Source organism: Strix uralensis, chromosome 1 (assembly GCF_047716275.1).
Source record: "Strix uralensis isolate ZFMK-TIS-50842 chromosome 1, bStrUra1, whole genome shotgun sequence".
Classification (NCBI taxonomy): domain Eukaryota; kingdom Metazoa; phylum Chordata; class Aves; order Strigiformes; family Strigidae; genus Strix; species Strix uralensis.
In genome coordinates this window covers 55,425,049-55,443,207 of record NC_133972.1, presented here as the reverse complement: position 1 = coordinate 55,443,207, position 18,159 = coordinate 55,425,049, and the positions used below count along the sequence as shown (strand labels likewise).

At 36.3% G+C, this 18,159-nt stretch overlaps 1 protein-coding gene across 3 annotated transcripts in view; it reads left to right on the top strand.

Annotated features, from left to right (window-relative positions):
* The window catches only part of KIF5B (kinesin family member 5B), a 40,462-nt gene extending 24,439 nt beyond the window's left edge, over positions 1-16,023 (top strand). Inside the window, exons 14-26 of one of the 3 annotated variants that reach the window (XM_074867432.1) lie at positions 817-1,023; positions 2,928-3,071; positions 3,711-3,896; positions 4,760-4,877; positions 5,213-5,274; positions 5,366-5,475; positions 5,656-5,757; positions 7,849-7,909; positions 8,014-8,085; positions 8,264-8,368; positions 8,851-9,067; positions 10,887-11,019; positions 13,448-16,023. In XM_074867432.1, coding sequence (XP_074723533.1) covers positions 817-1,023; positions 2,928-3,071; positions 3,711-3,896; positions 4,760-4,877; positions 5,213-5,274; positions 5,366-5,475; positions 5,656-5,757; positions 7,849-7,909; positions 8,014-8,085; positions 8,264-8,368; positions 8,851-9,067; positions 10,887-11,019; positions 13,448-13,454 — 1,524 coding nt within the window. In that variant the 3' untranslated portion in view covers positions 13,455-16,023. Of the gene's footprint in view, positions 1-816; positions 1,024-2,927; positions 3,072-3,707; positions 3,897-4,759; positions 4,878-5,212; positions 5,275-5,365; positions 5,476-5,655; positions 5,758-7,848; positions 7,910-8,013; positions 8,086-8,263; positions 8,369-8,850; positions 9,068-10,886; positions 11,020-13,447 lie in introns of those variants that run through there. The other 2 variants (XM_074867421.1, XR_012628812.1) reach the window with 2 other exon arrangements.
* The last annotated feature ends 2,136 nt before the right edge of the window (positions 16,024-18,159 follow it).

Sequence of the window (18,159 nt, the reverse complement as noted above, 5' to 3'; positions counted from 1 at the left end):
TAGTTTGTCAAAACTGAAGATATCTTGATTTACTGTAAGAAATCTGTTTTAAAGTTTACTTTTGTTGAGTGGCTGTACAGAGAGAGAAAGGGGTGGAGGGAAATGTAATGGCCCATAATGAAAAAGGAAGTATCTATGTGTTACTTCAGACCATACTTGCTAGAATATTCAAATGATTTGTATGCATATGTTGCCAGTGATGCAACTTAATGGGGAAAGCGCCTATTAATAATGAAATTGATAATTTCATTTAGCCAAGATATTAGAAAAAATAATTCTATATAGCACAAAGATTTAAAAAAAAAAAAAAAATCTTTGTGTACATGACAAGAGGAAATAGGTCAAGGACTCAGGAAGTTGGAGCTACTGTTTAATTTTACTTAAATAAATCTGCCTCTTTAGCAACTGCTCACTTTGTCTAGTTACTCTTCAGCAGCTAACAATGTTAAAATGTTCCTAGCCTGTTGACAACATCAGACTCATGAGTAGTGTTCAGTGGCTTTTTTGAGAACTTGCAATATTCCATGTGCATTTCCGCTTGCTGTCCTTATGTGTTTTGATTTGTAATAATTTCCATTTTGAAAATACTTTAAAAGCTAAAGAACTATGGATACAGATGATAAATTTAATTGTTCATTATACTCTCACTGTACCTGTCCTTGACATCCTTGTTGCATGATGCTAGACACTAAAAAATGTAGATATAAGCTATTGTAGTGGCTAAAAGCATTAATAAGATCCAATTTATACATGGAATTTTCTTGCTGATTATTTGGTTTTGTTTTAATTTTAAATAAATTTCTATCATTGTTGCAGCTTCTAGCATCGACCAGACGGGACCAAGACAACCTGCAAGCAGAGTTGAATCGCCTTCAGGCTGAAAACGATGCTTCTAAAGAGGAAGTGAAAGAGGTGTTACAAGCCCTCGAAGAATTAGCTGTCAATTATGATCAGAAGTCTCAGGAAGTAGAAGATAAGGCAAAGGAATACGAACTGCTTAGTGATGAACTCAATCAAAAATCGGTACGAAATTGGGATAAGAAATTACTGAGGGTCTTCAGTAACTTTTCTTGCCTTATCTGTATTTCTTGCTTGAAGTAATTTAAAGGATTTTCACAGGGAAAATGGGAGTCTAAGTCTAAAACTTCTTTAGTTTTATCAAAGGGTGATTTTCTAAAACCAGTAAATTTCAGAAAAGTGCACAGTAAATATTGACCTTGATAGCTCTCATCTTTTTAGTACCTATGGCATTTTACTACCTGAAGAGTATTCAGAAAAATCCTAGATGTCAGAGCTTAAGACTTTATTACATGCTGGTGATCTGACTTGGTTTTGTCTTTCTGGTGCAGTTGGGGTAATCCTCACTTAAGAATCTGCTCCTTCCAATCTTGAAATTGCAGTGAACATGCTACAGCTTTTCTTGAAAGGAACGTGTATTTGCATGCTGTATTTATGGCACATAAAATAACTTCTCTTAATGCCTTCAAAATAGGCAGTTTGTTTGACATCCTGAAAGGAGTAGTCCTGAACACTGAGGACCTATTCCAAAAGATCACCCTGGTTAAAATACAGATGCAGCATCAGTTCCACAGGATGAATACCATACCCCTCCTTGCATACCTGCATAGTGTCTGAATTGACTAACAGTTTTGGTAGCCAATTATTTGCCAGACTTCAATCAGTTTTAAACAGTTAATATTCTATTCACTATCCTAAAATTCCAAGTACTGGAGAGTGTCAGCATGTTTGCTGGCATTGCAGACAGAATATGTGATGGCTCAAGTCTCATTCATCTGTGTTCTTGAAGGTGAAAATTGAGTGGGTCTGGGTCTTCTAGTGAATGTAGCTGTCAATTTTCAGTTAATTTGACTAGATAGAATGCTGGCATTAAAATTGATGTTCACAAGAGCATGAAACTTCTCTTTAAACTTCTAAGTACTCTGAGCTGAGTAATCTTTACTGGTAACCTAATCACTTGAAGGTCGGCTGAAAGTCAGATGATCTCTGGTCTTCCTATTATGAGCAGCATTTACAATTTGGTGGAATAGGCTAGCTGTATGTGTGTATGATCCTGAAGTGCGTGATTTGGGTGTTTTGCTGGATTTTTTTTGTTTGCATTGTCAGTGGTTTTAATTAGTTTATAGATAGTCAAGTGATTCTAGATGTTATAAGTAATGTCCATTGAGTGTCATGAATAACTCAACCTACAAGAAAGCAACAACTGTTCTAAGATGTAGTAAAATTAAGACATTTCAGTGTTCTTGGTCTGTCACAGCTAACCCATGCAGTAACTGTTCTTCGGCATCACTGGCTGAAACTTCCCTGCTGTAAAACTTCTGGCATTTTTTTAAAACTGGAGAGCAAAGAGCAGACAACAGTATGCAAGCCGCTGAGCTGCAGCCATTACAACCACAGCAGCTCAAACTAGCTGAAAAACTGCTCTAGAGTAAGTGTAGTGCTTATGAACTCTCAGAACTGGGTGCCATTTTTTGATTTGCAAGTAGGAAATAGTTAACAGCTTTGCAGGCAAAACTGAAATTATTTTCCTTCACCAAAATATGGTGAAAAGTGGTGGACTTGCTGTCCATGTACCTTTTTCTGTAAATGCAATTTTCTGCAATATTTAACTCTGAATGCTTAACAATGTTGACATGAATTTTGTTGCAGAGTTGTGCAATTATAGTTTGTGAGCTGAAGGCCTCTGTCCCCAGTACTTTACATTTCTTTCAGAAGAAATACTGTCACTCTAGGACTTCTAAATTTTTACTGTGTGGTATGTTCACATAGGTTGATAACAGTCTGGTTTTAGACACAAAAATGGGACACTTCAGTAGGCAACCACCTGTTGCTGTATTTAAATAGTATGAAACTAGTTCTAAAAACAGGAGTGTGTTTTGTTTATTAAAGTGTAACTTCTTTTACTATAGGTCACTCTAGCCAGTATAGATGCAGAGCTTCAGAAACTTAAAGAAATGACCAACCATCAGAAGAAACGAGCAACAGAAATGATGGCCTCCTTACTGAAAGATCTTGCAGAGATAGGAATTGCAGTAGGAAATAATGATGTCAAGGTAAGGGTTAGTCCATGCAGTTGTAATGCCATGTATTACACATATACGTTGTGGATACAGTTTTCTTTGTATGGTAAAAATAACCACCATAGGAAGCCTCATGTATATTAATAATTTGGGCATAAGTTTATCCATTGCTTATACTGTGATTTAATCAGGTCCCAAACAGAATTTGATTATGCAAAGAGAAGGAAGAGCTGGTCTGATTTATTTTTTTTCTGAAGTAGTGTTTTCATTCATACTGTTAAACTGCTTTGTGAAGTGATCATAATCAACAGCCTCGTCTTGAAAAACTAATGCTGACCTACAGTGGCAATCAGGATGATACTTACATTAAAAATTGCATGAGGAACTGAAATAAAAGATGAATATAGAAGATCACTGTAGAACAAGAATATAAGCAGTGTTAAAAATCTATAGTGAACTGTATTTCCCTCTTCAAGTGACTCATTATCTTTGTGCAAACATCTAAATAATCGATCAGAAAACTTAAAAAAAGGTTACATTTAGGTGTTTAAATGCTCTGATTATCAGTCAAGGCAGGGGTTGTGTGCTGGGCACTAAGTTGCTTCAAGCACATCTTTAATTCTGTTTCATTATCTGAGCTTTCTAAACGTGTTATTCCACACTTTTCAGCAGCCTGAGGGAACTGGCATGATAGATGAAGAATTCACAGTTGCGAGACTATATATTAGTAAAATGAAATCAGAAGTAAAAACAATGGTAAAACGTTGCAAACAGTTAGAAGGCACACAAGCTGAAAGCAATAAGAAAATGGAAGAAAATGAAAAGGAGTTGGCTGCCTGCCAGCTCCGTATCTCACAGGTAAATGTTTCATTACAGCGTACTTCCTAAATGTTTGTTTGAATTCACTAATGTACTGGGGGGGGGAAAAGCTGCAATTTCTTTTTGACACCTAACAAAGTACATTGTGAGTGAACAGCCACAAGACTCAGCTGTATCCTCAATATTCTCTTCAGTTTGGAAGCTTCTGAGTAATTATGTGACAAGATGTCAGAATTTCTGCTATATGTTTGTAGCCTGATAATGCTTTTGTAGCACTTGTGTTAAATACTAAGGTCCTTATGTTGTCCATCACAGGATCCTTTACAATACAAGTGTTACAGAAGCAGTGACTAGTGAGCACTCTGCCTACTAATGCAGCAAGTTGGAAGTGGGAGAGGTAGCAATAGCCCAGTAGAATTACAGTAGGCTTGCATAGCAATTACATTTACTTCTGATTTGAGAAAGGCCATTTTAATGCGATTGTTAGAAAAGATCAGTAATGTGGCTTCTCATGCTTCTGAAAATAGTGATCTACATATGCAATTTAATTTTTCTGTATTTTGTTTTACATACAGATGGTCATCTTTTTTTAAATCAGGAGATGCCTATTTCAGTGCAGTCTTCCAAATACCAAGAGGGCTCCCTTGCCTCTGCTAGCATTTAACATTCAAAGCATCTCTTCTCCCAGCCAAAAATGTATTTCATTCCAATCCAGAATAAAGACACTGTCTTACAGGCTGTGTTACAGATGTACTTGAGTAGTCATCATCTTTAGAGTTTAGTGGGCACCATTTTTGTTTTGAGATCAGGTTACTTGTTTAAAAATTAAGTATAAACTGTTTATGCAGATATAATTCTGTGATACCTAGTTCCAAAGTAAATGAATCTTTTCATTCTACAAGCATGAAGCCAAGATCAAGTCATTGACTGAGTATCTTCAGAATGTGGAACAGAAAAAGAGACAACTGGAAGAGTCTGTGGATTCCCTTAATGAAGAATTAGTTCAACTCCGAGCACAGGGTAGGAATTGCCTCCCTGCACCCCACCTACCACCAGCATTTTAAGTATAAAGTGACAAATAGGGAATTGTTCTGTTTAGATTGAAGGACAGAGCAATAGAATGGCTTTTTGCTATTGAAGAAGTGGAATTAATCAATGGAAAAGCATGTTTGTTGTTTGAAAGAACTGCTGTGGATAGGATTAAGTTAAAGATGTTACTGATTTAATTGATCTTTGTGGTGGGAGGGGACTTCTACCAAATTTTAAGGTGTTGGGAAGGGGAAATTAACTTCATGTTCCCTGTGATTGCAAAGTTACCTGGCTGAAATGAGTTTTCTCTTCTCTATACCTGCTAGAAAAAGTCCATGAGATGGAGAAAGAGCACTTAAATAAAGTTCAAACTGCAAATGAAGTCAAGGTAAGTTAACTTCATTGGTTTTTTTAAAAAACACAAATTGAAGTACGGCGGCAACTTAAAGCGTGTAACACATACTGTTTTTTCTAAATAGCAAGCCGTTGAGCAGCAAATTCAGAGCCATCGTGAGACACATCAGAAACAAATCAGTAGCCTAAGAGATGAAGTTGATGCAAAGGAGAAACTTATCACTGAACTTCAAGAGTAAGTAATTGTCATTACTTTTAGTAGTGCCAAATGTCTCTGGACTGTGTGAGTACAGAAGCACAGTACGGTGGGAAGGAAGCCGTAAGGGTTTCCTCCAGCTGGGTCTAACTTGTGTTGCTTTACTGAATGTTATATCAAACAGGTTCAGTTGATATAATGTTTACTTTCTGTGTTCAGTCAAAACCAGAAGATGATGCTTGAACAGGAACGTCTTAGAGTTGAGCATGAGAAGTTGAAAGCAACTGATCAGGAAAAAAGTAGAAAACTGCATGAACTTACGTAAGTATAATGGTGCATAAAACAAGTGTGTGTGGGAACACTTACAGTTTAAAAACTAGTGACCTAGTATGATGAAGAGGCTCTCACTATATGCCTGTTAAGGAGAGAGGCTCCAAAGCCTTCTTGAAGTTAACTTTTTAAAACCTTTGCACTGGCTTAGTATTTAAAATTGGAAGTAAAAGGATGAAAGATGTGAAGGCCACAACTTTTTATTTGTTAATATGCTATGGGTTGGAGTCATTAACTTTTCAATTTGCAGCTAAGTATTGCATGCTCTAAGACTGGAAGAGGCTTGTAACAGTTCCCTTACTACTTCTTGTGTTCCCTTACTCTTCTTGGTTCTGGTGTGATTTTAACTAGTTAGGTGGTTCTAACTGGTTTATTCTTGAGATTAAACAGCTGCATACTTCATTGAGTAACTAAATACAGTGTATTAGTGAAATAGAGACTGAAAAGTTAATGCAAAAATTAGAACTGAATTCTGCTTGCAGGTAAGTATTAAAGGGTCAAGCTGAAAAACAGTTCTCAACTTCTGGAAATCTGACCATAATCTCCTGGTGTTTTCTAGGGAGAGTTATCAGTAGCGACCCCTTTCTGGCATATATGAATTTATCTTTACAGAAGTTAAAAATATACTTAAAAATTTTTCAAAAGTGCATGCTTTTTGGCCATGTTTAAAACACACAGTGACTTTCAGGTTTTTATCATAGAACTTGAAATAGAGACACCTGATTGGTCTGTACTGCTAACCAATAAGCAACACTTTTTTTAAAATTTTTTTTTCTTTTAGCCTTACTGTGAAATACAGTGTTGGCTTAACTGACTAAAATTCTAACAGTACTTTGGGTTTATGAATCCATCTTATTCTGATATATTTATATGCCACAGTGATTACAAAAGTTACATTAGTTACAATAGGTTTTCTTGTCTTGCAAGACTTGATATATGTACCACATTATTGCTTCTTATTTCAGTTTGCAGGCTAAACTATAAATAGCATTGATCCCTTAAAGGCACTTGCTAAATTAGAAGCTTTCCTCTTCAGAAGACTTTCAAAGAAGTGTTAAAATTTCGTTTGGTATTCTGTGTCCTCCCCCAGCCTTTTTGAATCAAATTATTTTCCATTGTATGTCATAAATGTGCATGGCAAATGCCAGGGCAGAAACAATGCAGATTATTCACTACTTTTTTGATTTAGACTTGTATAAGATGTCTGGAACTACTTTTCCAGTGAAATGGGAACTACTGGAACAGTGGAACTACTTTTCCAGTGTCTGGGAAATGGATAGGATGCTGAGATATTCTTTAGAATATTTTATTACCTTAAATGTTTAATCATTTAGCTGTGAACTAGTAGTGGAACTGGCCAAGTGAGGAGAAATTTCCAGAAGAAAAGAAGCTTTTTGGCTACTTAATAGGAACACTTCATTTTCATGCAGTCCCTGGCCTTCCTATTCCAACCTTGAGTCATAAAAATAAAAGTCCCCATTCCTTCTCTGTCTCCTGTCATCTTAGTAATTGTACTGCCTTAGAATTCTGAGAGAGAACATTAAATGAAAGAACATTAAGTGCAGTAAATGCTTTCATGTTAAATAGGAAGACGGGTTCTATTCCTGTAAACTGAGATTGTTGTTTATGATGCTAGTTTTGGCAACTGTGTTGGGGGTGGTAGAATAGAACAAAGCAAATTAAAAATCCTTAATCTGTCACGTGGTACTTATCATCTCAGCTGGCCGGAGCTAAGAACATTTGTAGGATGAGATCTCCCTAAGTATTCATCCTGAACCTGACTCTGAGAGTCTTTCGTTACCTATTTTAGAAACTTACAATTCACACATCTGAATGTACTTGTTTGTATTCCTTCAATACTAAAGTATTTCCTTCTTTTCCTCCTGCAACTCCCTCACTCCCACCTCACCCCATACAGATTTCTGAGTATGGTGTCATCTGCTGGTTACATCCTTAATTGAGGATTTCAACTGAAAGACATTCTTCTTTTTTACCATATAGTTTTTATCACTCTAGTCTCCTAAAACATTAAAATTTCCAAGTTTGCTTGGATGTTTCAGGATGAATTTATTCTCTTTTTAGGGTTATGCAGGACAGACGGGAACAAGCAAGGCAAGATTTAAAGGGTTTGGAAGAGACTGTGGTAAGATAGTCAGAATCTATTCCAAAGCAAATGTCAATACTTCTTTTTTTTCCCTTCAGAGTTATTTTTAATATTTTTTTTAAATTTCTTTTCCTTAACTGTAGGCAAAAGAACTTCAGACTCTTCACAATCTTCGGAAGTTGTTTGTTCAAGATCTGGCTACTAGAGTGAAAAAGGTGACATGCTGCTGTAGTGAAACTTCGTTTTTTTCTGAGAATACTACATGAATTTCAGTTTAGAACTAAATTAGGAATTGATCTTTATGCATTGTAATTCTTCTGGCTTGATCTTAATATGCAAGTTCAGATTTGTACTCAGGCTCCTCACTCCCTCCCCATACTTTTGTTACTGCAGAGTGCCGAGATTGACTCGGATGATACAGGAGGCAGTGCTGCACAAAAACAGAAGATTTCCTTCCTTGAGAATAATCTTGAACAGCTTACAAAGGTTCACAAACAGGTACAGTGAGGCTTAATTTCAAGTTGTAATTAAAAACAAACTACTTAAGGTGCATTATTACAGAAGGGACCAAATGCATTTGGTCATAAAGTAACTTTTATAATTAAATACTTCCACATCTTGAGTGTGACTCGTTATAAAACAATAGACTGAAGTTTTCCTGTAAGGTAAAATAATAACTATTTTAAGTACATGTGGTTATGTAACAAAATAGCTGCATTTAAACTGAATCGGTCTAGGGGTTGCTTGCCTGTCTCTGAAGAAGAGTGTAGATTTCACGTGCCTATGTTGGGTAGCATGTTCTTCCACAGTAACTGATTTTCAAATCACAGTCTTACTGATGAACTATTAGATATACTAAGAGCTTAAGCTACTATAATGTAGTGCCCCTACTGCTTTGCCTGTTTAGTGGTGGGAGGGTGTTTGGTTGGCTCTCTGTATGAAGAGAGATACCAAGAAAATAACCAATTCTGGTTTTGTAGCTGGTACGTGATAATGCAGATCTTCGCTGTGAACTTCCTAAACTGGAGAAGCGACTTAGAGCTACAGCTGAAAGAGTTAAAGCTTTGGAGTCTGCACTGAAGGAAGCTAAAGAGAATGCTTCTCGTGATCGCAAACGGTATCAGCAAGAAGTAGATCGTATAAAGGAAGCTGTGAGATCCAAGAATATGGCCAGAAGAGGACATTCTGCACAAATCGGTTGGTGAAGAATCCCTTGCCCCCTAAAGCTTCATCTATCTCCTGATTATTTTTAATCTTTGTGCGTGTGTGCATCTTTCAACCCCAGTTGGAACTGCATGCATGAACATGATGTATTTTCTACCATGAGTTATATTTTGATTAATAGACTGTAAGTATGGGTGGGTAGTGGTGTATGGTTGTTCAGAGGTTTTTTTACTTATTTGAAATGGGTCTCTTCCTGGTCGCTGGGCTTTTGTACGTGCTTACCAACATAGAATTCTAGCCTGAATGTGTGTTCCATTTCCTAGAATAAAACAATACAGTGAATGTGAGTCTTAAATCTGTAACATCATTCCAATTCCATTCCAATTTCTAAGACTATGTAGGTATTCCAAAGCAAGAAGAGAGATTAAGCCATCACCTTAAACAACAACAAAAAAATTGCCTTGCTGCCTCTTGATCTTGTGGGGGAGAGGGGCAGGCAAAAACCTGCAGCTAACATCCTAAGATCCCTAATTACCTGTTTGGTTCTCTTCCAAAACATACAGTACTCTGTAGCCCTCCCTAGGGGAAAAGAATGGAAAAAACAGAAGTTTGTAGTAGCTAGTAGTGTTTCTTAACTGTGGGAAGACAGTCATATTCCCTTGGTCCTCCACCTGCCATTGCCCTGTCAAGTGCTGAGGGTCAAGAAGGTGTGTGACCTGTGGAGGACTTAACTGAGCCTGTTACATTATTGTTGTAGAAGTAGCTGTGTGTTTCAGCCTTTTTGTTGTCCTGTGTCAGGACTTCAGTAGGCTTCTCTTAAATGCAACCGAAATGAGCATTGCAGTTAAACTTCACTCATATTCTGTAGGTCTGCAAAGAGCTGTTGCAGAATAAAGTTAAAATTTTTTTCTTGGTCATTTCAAGTGGTGGCTTGAAGACAGGTGCTTTCTTGGAGCTCACTTGAGAGAAAGATAAGACAGGAAGACAAACAGTTCTCTAGTGAGTTCACCACAGGTGTAAAGCCTCTTGTACTTAGATGTCTAGGTGAGCTACTCATGTCTTACTGGAGATCAGCTTCCTCTAAGGCAGAAATTGAGAAGTGTTTCTCTGATGCAGTTGCTACCTGTAGGTACTTTATATCCACTCTTACCTGCTGAAACTTCAAATGCTTCTGTTTAATATTACAGAACTCTACAAAGTCGTACCATTGTGCATGTCCTGTTAAGAGCTAGTGCAAAACTGATTGAAAATATAGTTTATCAAAGTGTATGCCACTTGTGAATTATCTGTCAAAGCTATTAGTTTTGAATTCCGTATTATGGCAAGTTTTATTTTTATATGGTGGTAAGAAGTTCATGAAGCAGTGTTATCTGTGGCATAATCAGTACACAGAACCACCTGCAGAGCAAAGTAACTAGTGGCTTATCAATTAAGTAAGTGTGGGAAATACAGCAGGGTATAATGATTCCTTACAGGACCATAACCCTCATGAAACTTTGTCTAGTGATGTGTCTTATTGGAGTTCTTACTGCCAAGACTCTCACAGGGAAATACATTAGGTGGGGCAGATAATACATGTGAAGATAGATAATTGTTTTCAGAAGTTCTGCTACTTTTAATTATAATAGGGACAATAAAAGCAAAGCCTTTTCTATTTTTAGGGCTTGTTATATTTGACACTGATCTGTTAGATTCTCAGAATGCCATCTCCTAAACTTGTTTTCTTACTCAAAGTGCATTCAATTTTTATTGTTACGTTTGGGATACTGTAAAACAAAGCATTAGTAAATTTGAATAATCAAAGGTAAAATTGTGTTGTATATATTTGTAAGTCATGTTTCTTTTCATGCAGCTAAGCCTATCCGTCCTGGCCAGCATCCAGCAGCTTCTCCAACTCATCCAAGTGCAATTCGTGGTGGAGGTGCATTCACTCAAAACAGCCAGCCAGTTGCACTGCGCGGTGGTGGAGGACGGCAAGACAAAGTGTAAGTTTGTCTTGTAGGATTTTTTTAAATATGCGATTAAACTACTTTGTATTAGTGTTATTGCAGTTCATTCTCCGGCATAAAATCACTCAAATAATCAGATTAACTTTTTTTTTCCACAGAATCTTCTAGTTAGAGGAACAGTACACATATACATCTGACTAACACTGCTGGTGCTTTTGTTATAAAACTGGTGTTTGCTGTAAAAGGGCAGTTCTGGAGTTCTAATCCAGCAGAACAAAATGTGAAAATAGTCAATTGGGAGACAGTCACCAGTCACAGCCAATAGCTACTGTTTGGGAAAGGAGTGGACAGTTTAAATTCTTTTGGTTTGCTAGTATCTTTTTAAATATGGCTTTCTTCAGGAAACATTGTAATGAATCAACATCAGTGATGAAATTAAAAAAGATCCTATTCTTATATGTTGTTTATTTGCTGTTCTTACTATGTTTGCACACTGCTTCATGTGTCAGTAATTTGGAAGTATTTAACAGAAAAATTCATGTCTTCATCTGGTAAACTTAAAAAGTTAGCCTAGCTAAAATGCAGTCAGAGTAATTGAAATTAATATGTTCACTTATTTGAAAAGTCTCTAATCTCCTCAGTAATTACATGTAGTCTGGTACTTAATATGCTTAAGTTGCTCCCAGAATCACATCTCTCTTTAATTAATGTCTGTGTTATAGTTGGTCTGTTGATCATCTAACAGTAATGCTTTGCTGCATTCTCTGTCGTCATTTTCACTCTTGAGCATTTGTATAAATGTTTTCTAGGCATTCCCTTAGTTAAGGTTATCTGCATCTTCAGTTTGGAAATACTCATAAAATGGTTATGTGGAGCTTCTCCTGGATGCTTCTCTTCTGAAAGGCTCCAGAGCAGCTTACATTAATCTTGTTTCCATTTGCTGCTTCTTATTAGGTGACTCACTTTTCAAAGTTTTCTCTCCAATTTAGAGAAAATCAGGCTGTAATACTAGCTAGGGTACCTGGTCCTGTTCAGTAGTGTCTTGGTAAAAAGAGGTTGAATTGATATGTACTGACTTTAACCTTGAATAACATTTACCTTCAGTGGTGGAGTGGGCAATTCGTGGATTCTTGATTATGTTGATACAGTGAAATTAATGTTCAGATTGCCTTTGTAGTCAAAGTAGCTATCTAGCTCAGCTGTCCAACGTAGAGACATTTCAAGATATGATTGACCCAATTTATTTTATTTTAGTAGATGCCTACTAGCATGAGTTTGCACATGCTCTGATGTTGCCTAGAATTATAACTGAAGACAGCCTATTTAGTCTCATATTTCTTTAAGAGTACTTATAATAGTTGATATAATCAGTAATAAATAATTGAATTTTGAGCTTGTATTTTGCTTTGGAGAAGAGCTTTCACTGTTGGTACTGGGGAATTTAGGAGACATAACACTTTGACTTTTGGACTATGTGTAGATAAATCATGGAGTGGAAAATTGTGAAGTATTCCTAGAACACCTTTTTTAACAAACAAACCAAGAAACTCTCACAAAACATGATTACAGAACCCCTTAAACAGTTGTAAAGCTTTCATATAATTCTTCTAATGTCAGCATGTTACCTATTGCTGTAGAACCAAGCTGAGTTTAGCACCTAAAGGCAGGCAAGTGGTTGTAATTTATTCCAACTTTCCTATCTTATTTTTGGAAGAACCTGTCCCTTACAAAAGTAAAGGAACAAAACTTTTTTGGACTTTATTTTACTATTAAGTAGAAACTTATTCTGAGCTTGTGAATACTCAGGTAGCCAATATAATTTTTCTCTGCAGTAATGTCTGTTATACTTTTTTTGAGGATTAATACAGATACAAAGCATCTGAACTTCTGGTTGGAGAAGAACTTCTGGTACAATAGGAACATGATGTACTGTTTTATGTTTGGAGACCACCATTTAACAAATTATTCTGGAAACATTAAAGAAATACAGAGATGGTAAATTGTGATTTCCCCTATGCAAATCAAACTTTTTTAGGACGATTAATGCCAAATGATCTCTTCATTCCCATTTCATCTTCTCAAAATATCAAAGTCAGAACTTTGCAGCAGCTGGTAGGTGGTATCCAGACAGTTCTCACTGACCTGGGAAAGTAGCAGCAGTCACAGGAAATGGAGCTGGGTTATAAATGGCTTGTGTTTGTAATGTTTACTCTGTTAAGGCAATCAAGATTGGATACCCAGTCAGTTTATTGTGCTGTAAATTTGTTGGTAACGGACATCTTAAATGCTTTGTGTTGCATTTCCTTGTTCTAAAGTAGAAGTTTCATTAGTACTTATCTGAGTGGTCTAAGAATTGAGCTCTTAAAGGCTACTGTAAATAGTGCATACGGTCTACTGTACATAACTTGGCTGCTTTGGCTTATGAGGTACAAGCACTTAACTCTGTTATTTTTCTCATTTACAGTTGCTGAAAAGTAAATGCAACGTGAGGAGGATTGGATATCGCGTAGAGGGAGTCATTCCGTGACAATAATCTCTCCCTTTTGAGGACTGTAGGATTATTTTTTGAAAATGTATAAATTATACCTGGCCTGTACAGCTCTTCCCCCTTCTACAAATTCTGCTAACTGATTTCCCAAAAAAAAAACCCTAGAGTGCAATTTTGGCGTCTTGAAAAATGACATGTTACTTAAAGTGTAGCTCTGCTCATTACACAGTTTGTCTTTCATGTCTTAAATTTAGTCTGCACTGTGCCAAGCTGAATGTACGTTGAGAAAATCTTAGTTCAAATTTTCTAGCTTAATTTGTGTACATCTTATTGTCTTAGGGAATGTGCAACAGTGTTTAAGTATACTTCCATTTTTATCACTTCACGTAACACTACATGTCCCACTGAATTAGAATGGCACTCTACAGTTTTCTTTTGGAATGCTACATGGAGCATTGGAGCTAAATTTATTTGTACAGTGTAAGAATACTGAAGTGTGCTTACGACAACTGCCGTAAGGCACTGCGATCGCTACACCACACAACTGAAGAGTTCAGTATGAACAAGGCTGTTTAACTGTTATCTGATTACATGCCCGTTTATTGGGTAATTTAGAAATAAATATTGTACAGTAATAAGAGTAAACCTAAGTTTACAAAAAAAGACTTTGGCAATGGATTATCCCATCTGTCCTGTTCCTGATTCTACACACAGTACAGTCTGGTGGAGTGAAAACATTCTGCTTCATTCTGATGAGCCTGTCTATCCATTTGTCTGTATCTGTGATGGTTCATTTTTGCTATTTTATAATAGTGAAATGAGCACAATCTAAAATTTAACTTGATATGCCACTACATATACAGTACTGGAATTTTTGGCTAAAATTTTAACTTTCCATTTAAAAAAACTTTTTCAGCAACTGGCCAATGAATTCAGATACATTAATAAAGGATATGACTTTTTAAGACTGATGTATCTGGAAATCCCAGACGTGTTTAAAAAAAATAATAAAATAAATAAAGTGCTACCCTGAATTGTATTTGTAATCCATTTGTAAGTAGGTATATGAAATGTCCAAAGTAGTAGTTGTTGAATATTTTTCTTCTCTTTGCAATAAAGTCCTGTAAAGTTGCTAACAAAAGGAAACATGGGGTTTTTTTGGTTTTGAGCTCCAATAATACCACTGAGCTGAATCTGGTTTTTAAAATTTTATAGTATAGTTTGCCTAACTTATTCATAGGGTTTAGCCACTATAATTTTTAGAACAGCCACCTTCTGGATAGATATTAGTTACCAGGTCTTTGAGAAGGAAGGAACTTAATATTACTGAAAGAATTCAGTGAACTTTTCAGATCCAGTTGGTACCACTTTGTGTGCTGGCTTGAATTTTTCGCTGGGTATTCATCAGTTATTGTGGAAACAGTAGAGACCCTATGGCTGTTCAGACAGCAAATCACTTTCAACTTTTATATTATAAATAGACAAAATATTTATATTACGATGGAGTGTAGTCAGATTTTAGACCTTGAACCACTTTTTTCTATATCTACAGTAGTCTGAATTTTTAATAGTTTTGATTTTTAAAGGTTGAGTGTATCGGTCGGAAATCTCACTATTTTGGAGTTCTCAGCTTTTAAGACTGTTTTGTTCATTAAGGCTGCCAAACACTCCAAACTTGCAGTTGTTTTAGAGCACGATTAAAGACAGCATACTGAGGAAATAAAAATAAAGGAACAGCAAATTATTTTGAATTAAATTTCTCATAATGGAAACAGCACTGTCTCTTATCTTTCTCAGTGTTAACCACAGGTTTTCAGACCTTCATTTGTTAATATGCAATCATAAAAACAAAAAACCCCACTCTTTAAAATACATTCAAATGAAGCAGGATTTTTTTTCTCATGCTGAATGGGGGTTTCATTCCTGTAGGTAATTATCATGGGGTTTGGTGCTGAAAATTGCTGTGTTTAAAAAAAAAAAAGTAATTAGCCTGTAGCTCAGTGTACATCACCTTTTTATATTTAAACTTTTTCTTATTTTAAACCTTCTATGAAGTTTACCAAGAACTGCCTCTTAAAATGTAAAAAAAGAAAAAAAGAAAAAAAAAAAACAACAAAACCAACTTTTTTTGTTTTCTGGTTTGGCTGTCATAGGTCAGCTGAACGGGACAATTACTGTTTTTTGTAAATTAAAATATTCAGTCTATACGGGGAATGTTCAACACTGCTGTTTCAACTTGCAGTCTTTGAATGGTTCTTATTTTTATGTTCCTCTAGATCATATTTTTTAAAAGATGGTTTAGGATAGGAACTTGGTGAAATATTTATTTCTGGTGAACAACTAAATTATTTACATAACTTAAATGCTGACTCACTACTGTGTGTAACTCTAAATTTGACATGAGGACAAGTCTACCTGTGGAATATGATTTAACTTCAGTACACTTAAGATGCATTAAAACAATTGGTTTGGGGAAGACGCCATATAGTTTTAACTTACCTGCATGCTGTAAATGTATTTGTGTTTAAATAAAGAGAAGAAAAATCTTTGAACTTTGTGCATTTACTCAGTCTCTACACCTGTTAAATTGTCTCCATATAATACTTTTTACTTGATAGGTTTCATGACCAGTTATCTCTGTGTAAATCGTGATCACTTGATGTTTCTAACCTCTTATTCCAGTCTTTGTTAATACAAGTAAGCTTTCCCGCACACAAATATGGATTTTTAAGTCTTAGTCTTCAAAAGGCACACAAACAAAAAAAACCCCCAACCCAACAGTTGATGCCTATGGAAATGTGCAGGAATTGATTACAGCCACAGTATATCAGAATTTGCACCCCTTCAACTGGTGATTGCTTTGAGTATGTAGTTCATAAATATGTCAACTTAATAGCCCTTTTTAATGGCTTCTCTTGGTTGTGTATGTTTTGGGGCTTCTTTAAACATCAACTTGCACCCTATCTATCTTGGATAAGTGACACACTTGAAAGAATTGTCCCTTGGCATAGGCTGTAGATACAGGCCTAAAAAAGAGGAAATTTCCGAAAGAAGAGGTTTCCTCTTTTGCTTAAAGCAGCTGTTTTGTTTCCAGACCACTGATCTCTGTCTTAGTATTGAGCTGCTTTTCAAAAAAAAAAATCTGAAAAACCCAACTCTGTCCTTAAGCTGTGTCTGCATGTAGTTATTTCTTAGCTGTAATTGGGAGTTGGATATATAATTGCTACATCCTATTCACCAAGGTATGTGTGTTTTTTGTAAATGGCTGTGTTCTAGAATGTCAGGTTAGAGACAGCTATACATTCCTCTTTCCAGGAGCAGAAGGAAATTTAAGAACTAGGCCTCAATTCAGGCCTACTGGCAGTTGGGGAAGCATAGATGCACTTCCATTCCACACTTGTTCATTAAAATGAAACTTTGAAACGAAACGGCGTAGAAGCTATTGAAGGGTTTGGGCACATGATGTGCATTTGATTTAGTTCCTGAGCAACTTAAAGTGCAATTTTAAAGACTTTAGAAGATGACAATGCATTTACCTGTTTTGGGATGCATGAAGAATGGGTGCCTGCTTGTAACAGTTCAGCCTGCAGATTACAAATTCTGAAAACAGCCGATTCATCTCTAGCATCTGATGCCTACTGTATATGTAGCTGCTTGTGCTTTACTCCCAGTTAGTCAGTGAAGGAGGGAAGTGAAATGGAGATCTGTTCTGGCAGTCTGACAGAACAAATGGTTGGTTCAGTTCAGACCAAGAGCTCATCTAGCTAAATCTGTTTCCAGAGGTGCCAGACCTATGGGTTGCCCAGAAAATCAGTCGAGTGTGATGATTCCTCTTAATAGTTTTCTCTAGAAGTGTCAATTCAGGGGCTTTCCTGAGTATGGTATCAGTTGTCTGTATGGTGATACTCAAAGTTCTTTTATCCACATGCTTGGACACTCTTCTTTGGAATCCATGTAAACTTGTCTTGGTTTTGGTTGGAAAGGAATTCCCATGAGCTACCACTTGCTTCATAAACCTCTATCTTTTTTTAAACTCGGCTTCTGCTGATTTGGTGACCCCTCATTCTTGTTTAAGAGAGATTAATCCCTTTGCAGCATTTCTGTGCCACCTAGGCTTTTGTAGGCGTCTTTTCTTTCTTTGTTTCGCAGGACTTACTTTCCTTTCCCAGTAATCTGTAACAATTAATTCTACTTTTTCTGAGTACTGTTGAACTGATGTTTTTTATGGAGCAATCTAGTTATGTGAGGCTGCAAACATCTTCTGGAAAATGTTCTCAGAAAAAGATTTAGCTAAATTTATAGAGCTTTGAGAGATATATATAAGCATACAGGAGGTCTAGATGTAAGTCTGCCAGTACAGTTATGTAAAAGAAATGATCTCAGGAAGAAGAAATTGCATCTGTAAAACTGCTTAATAATGAGCTAATCTGTTACTACAAAATATTTCATAGTATATCCTATTAACAGAAGATGGCTCGGTCACACCAGTGAAGTGCTTGGTTTTGAATAGACCCATGTCTCTACTAGGGGGTGACCAACTCAAACTCTTAATTGCAGACAAGGACTAAGGGATGCTCAAAAAGGAAAGTAAATCTCCTTTCACTCTGAAGTTTCTTACAAGCAATGGCATGACCTGAAATTACTTCTGAAATTAAGAAAAAAATATTATTACACCTCCGAAAAGGAAA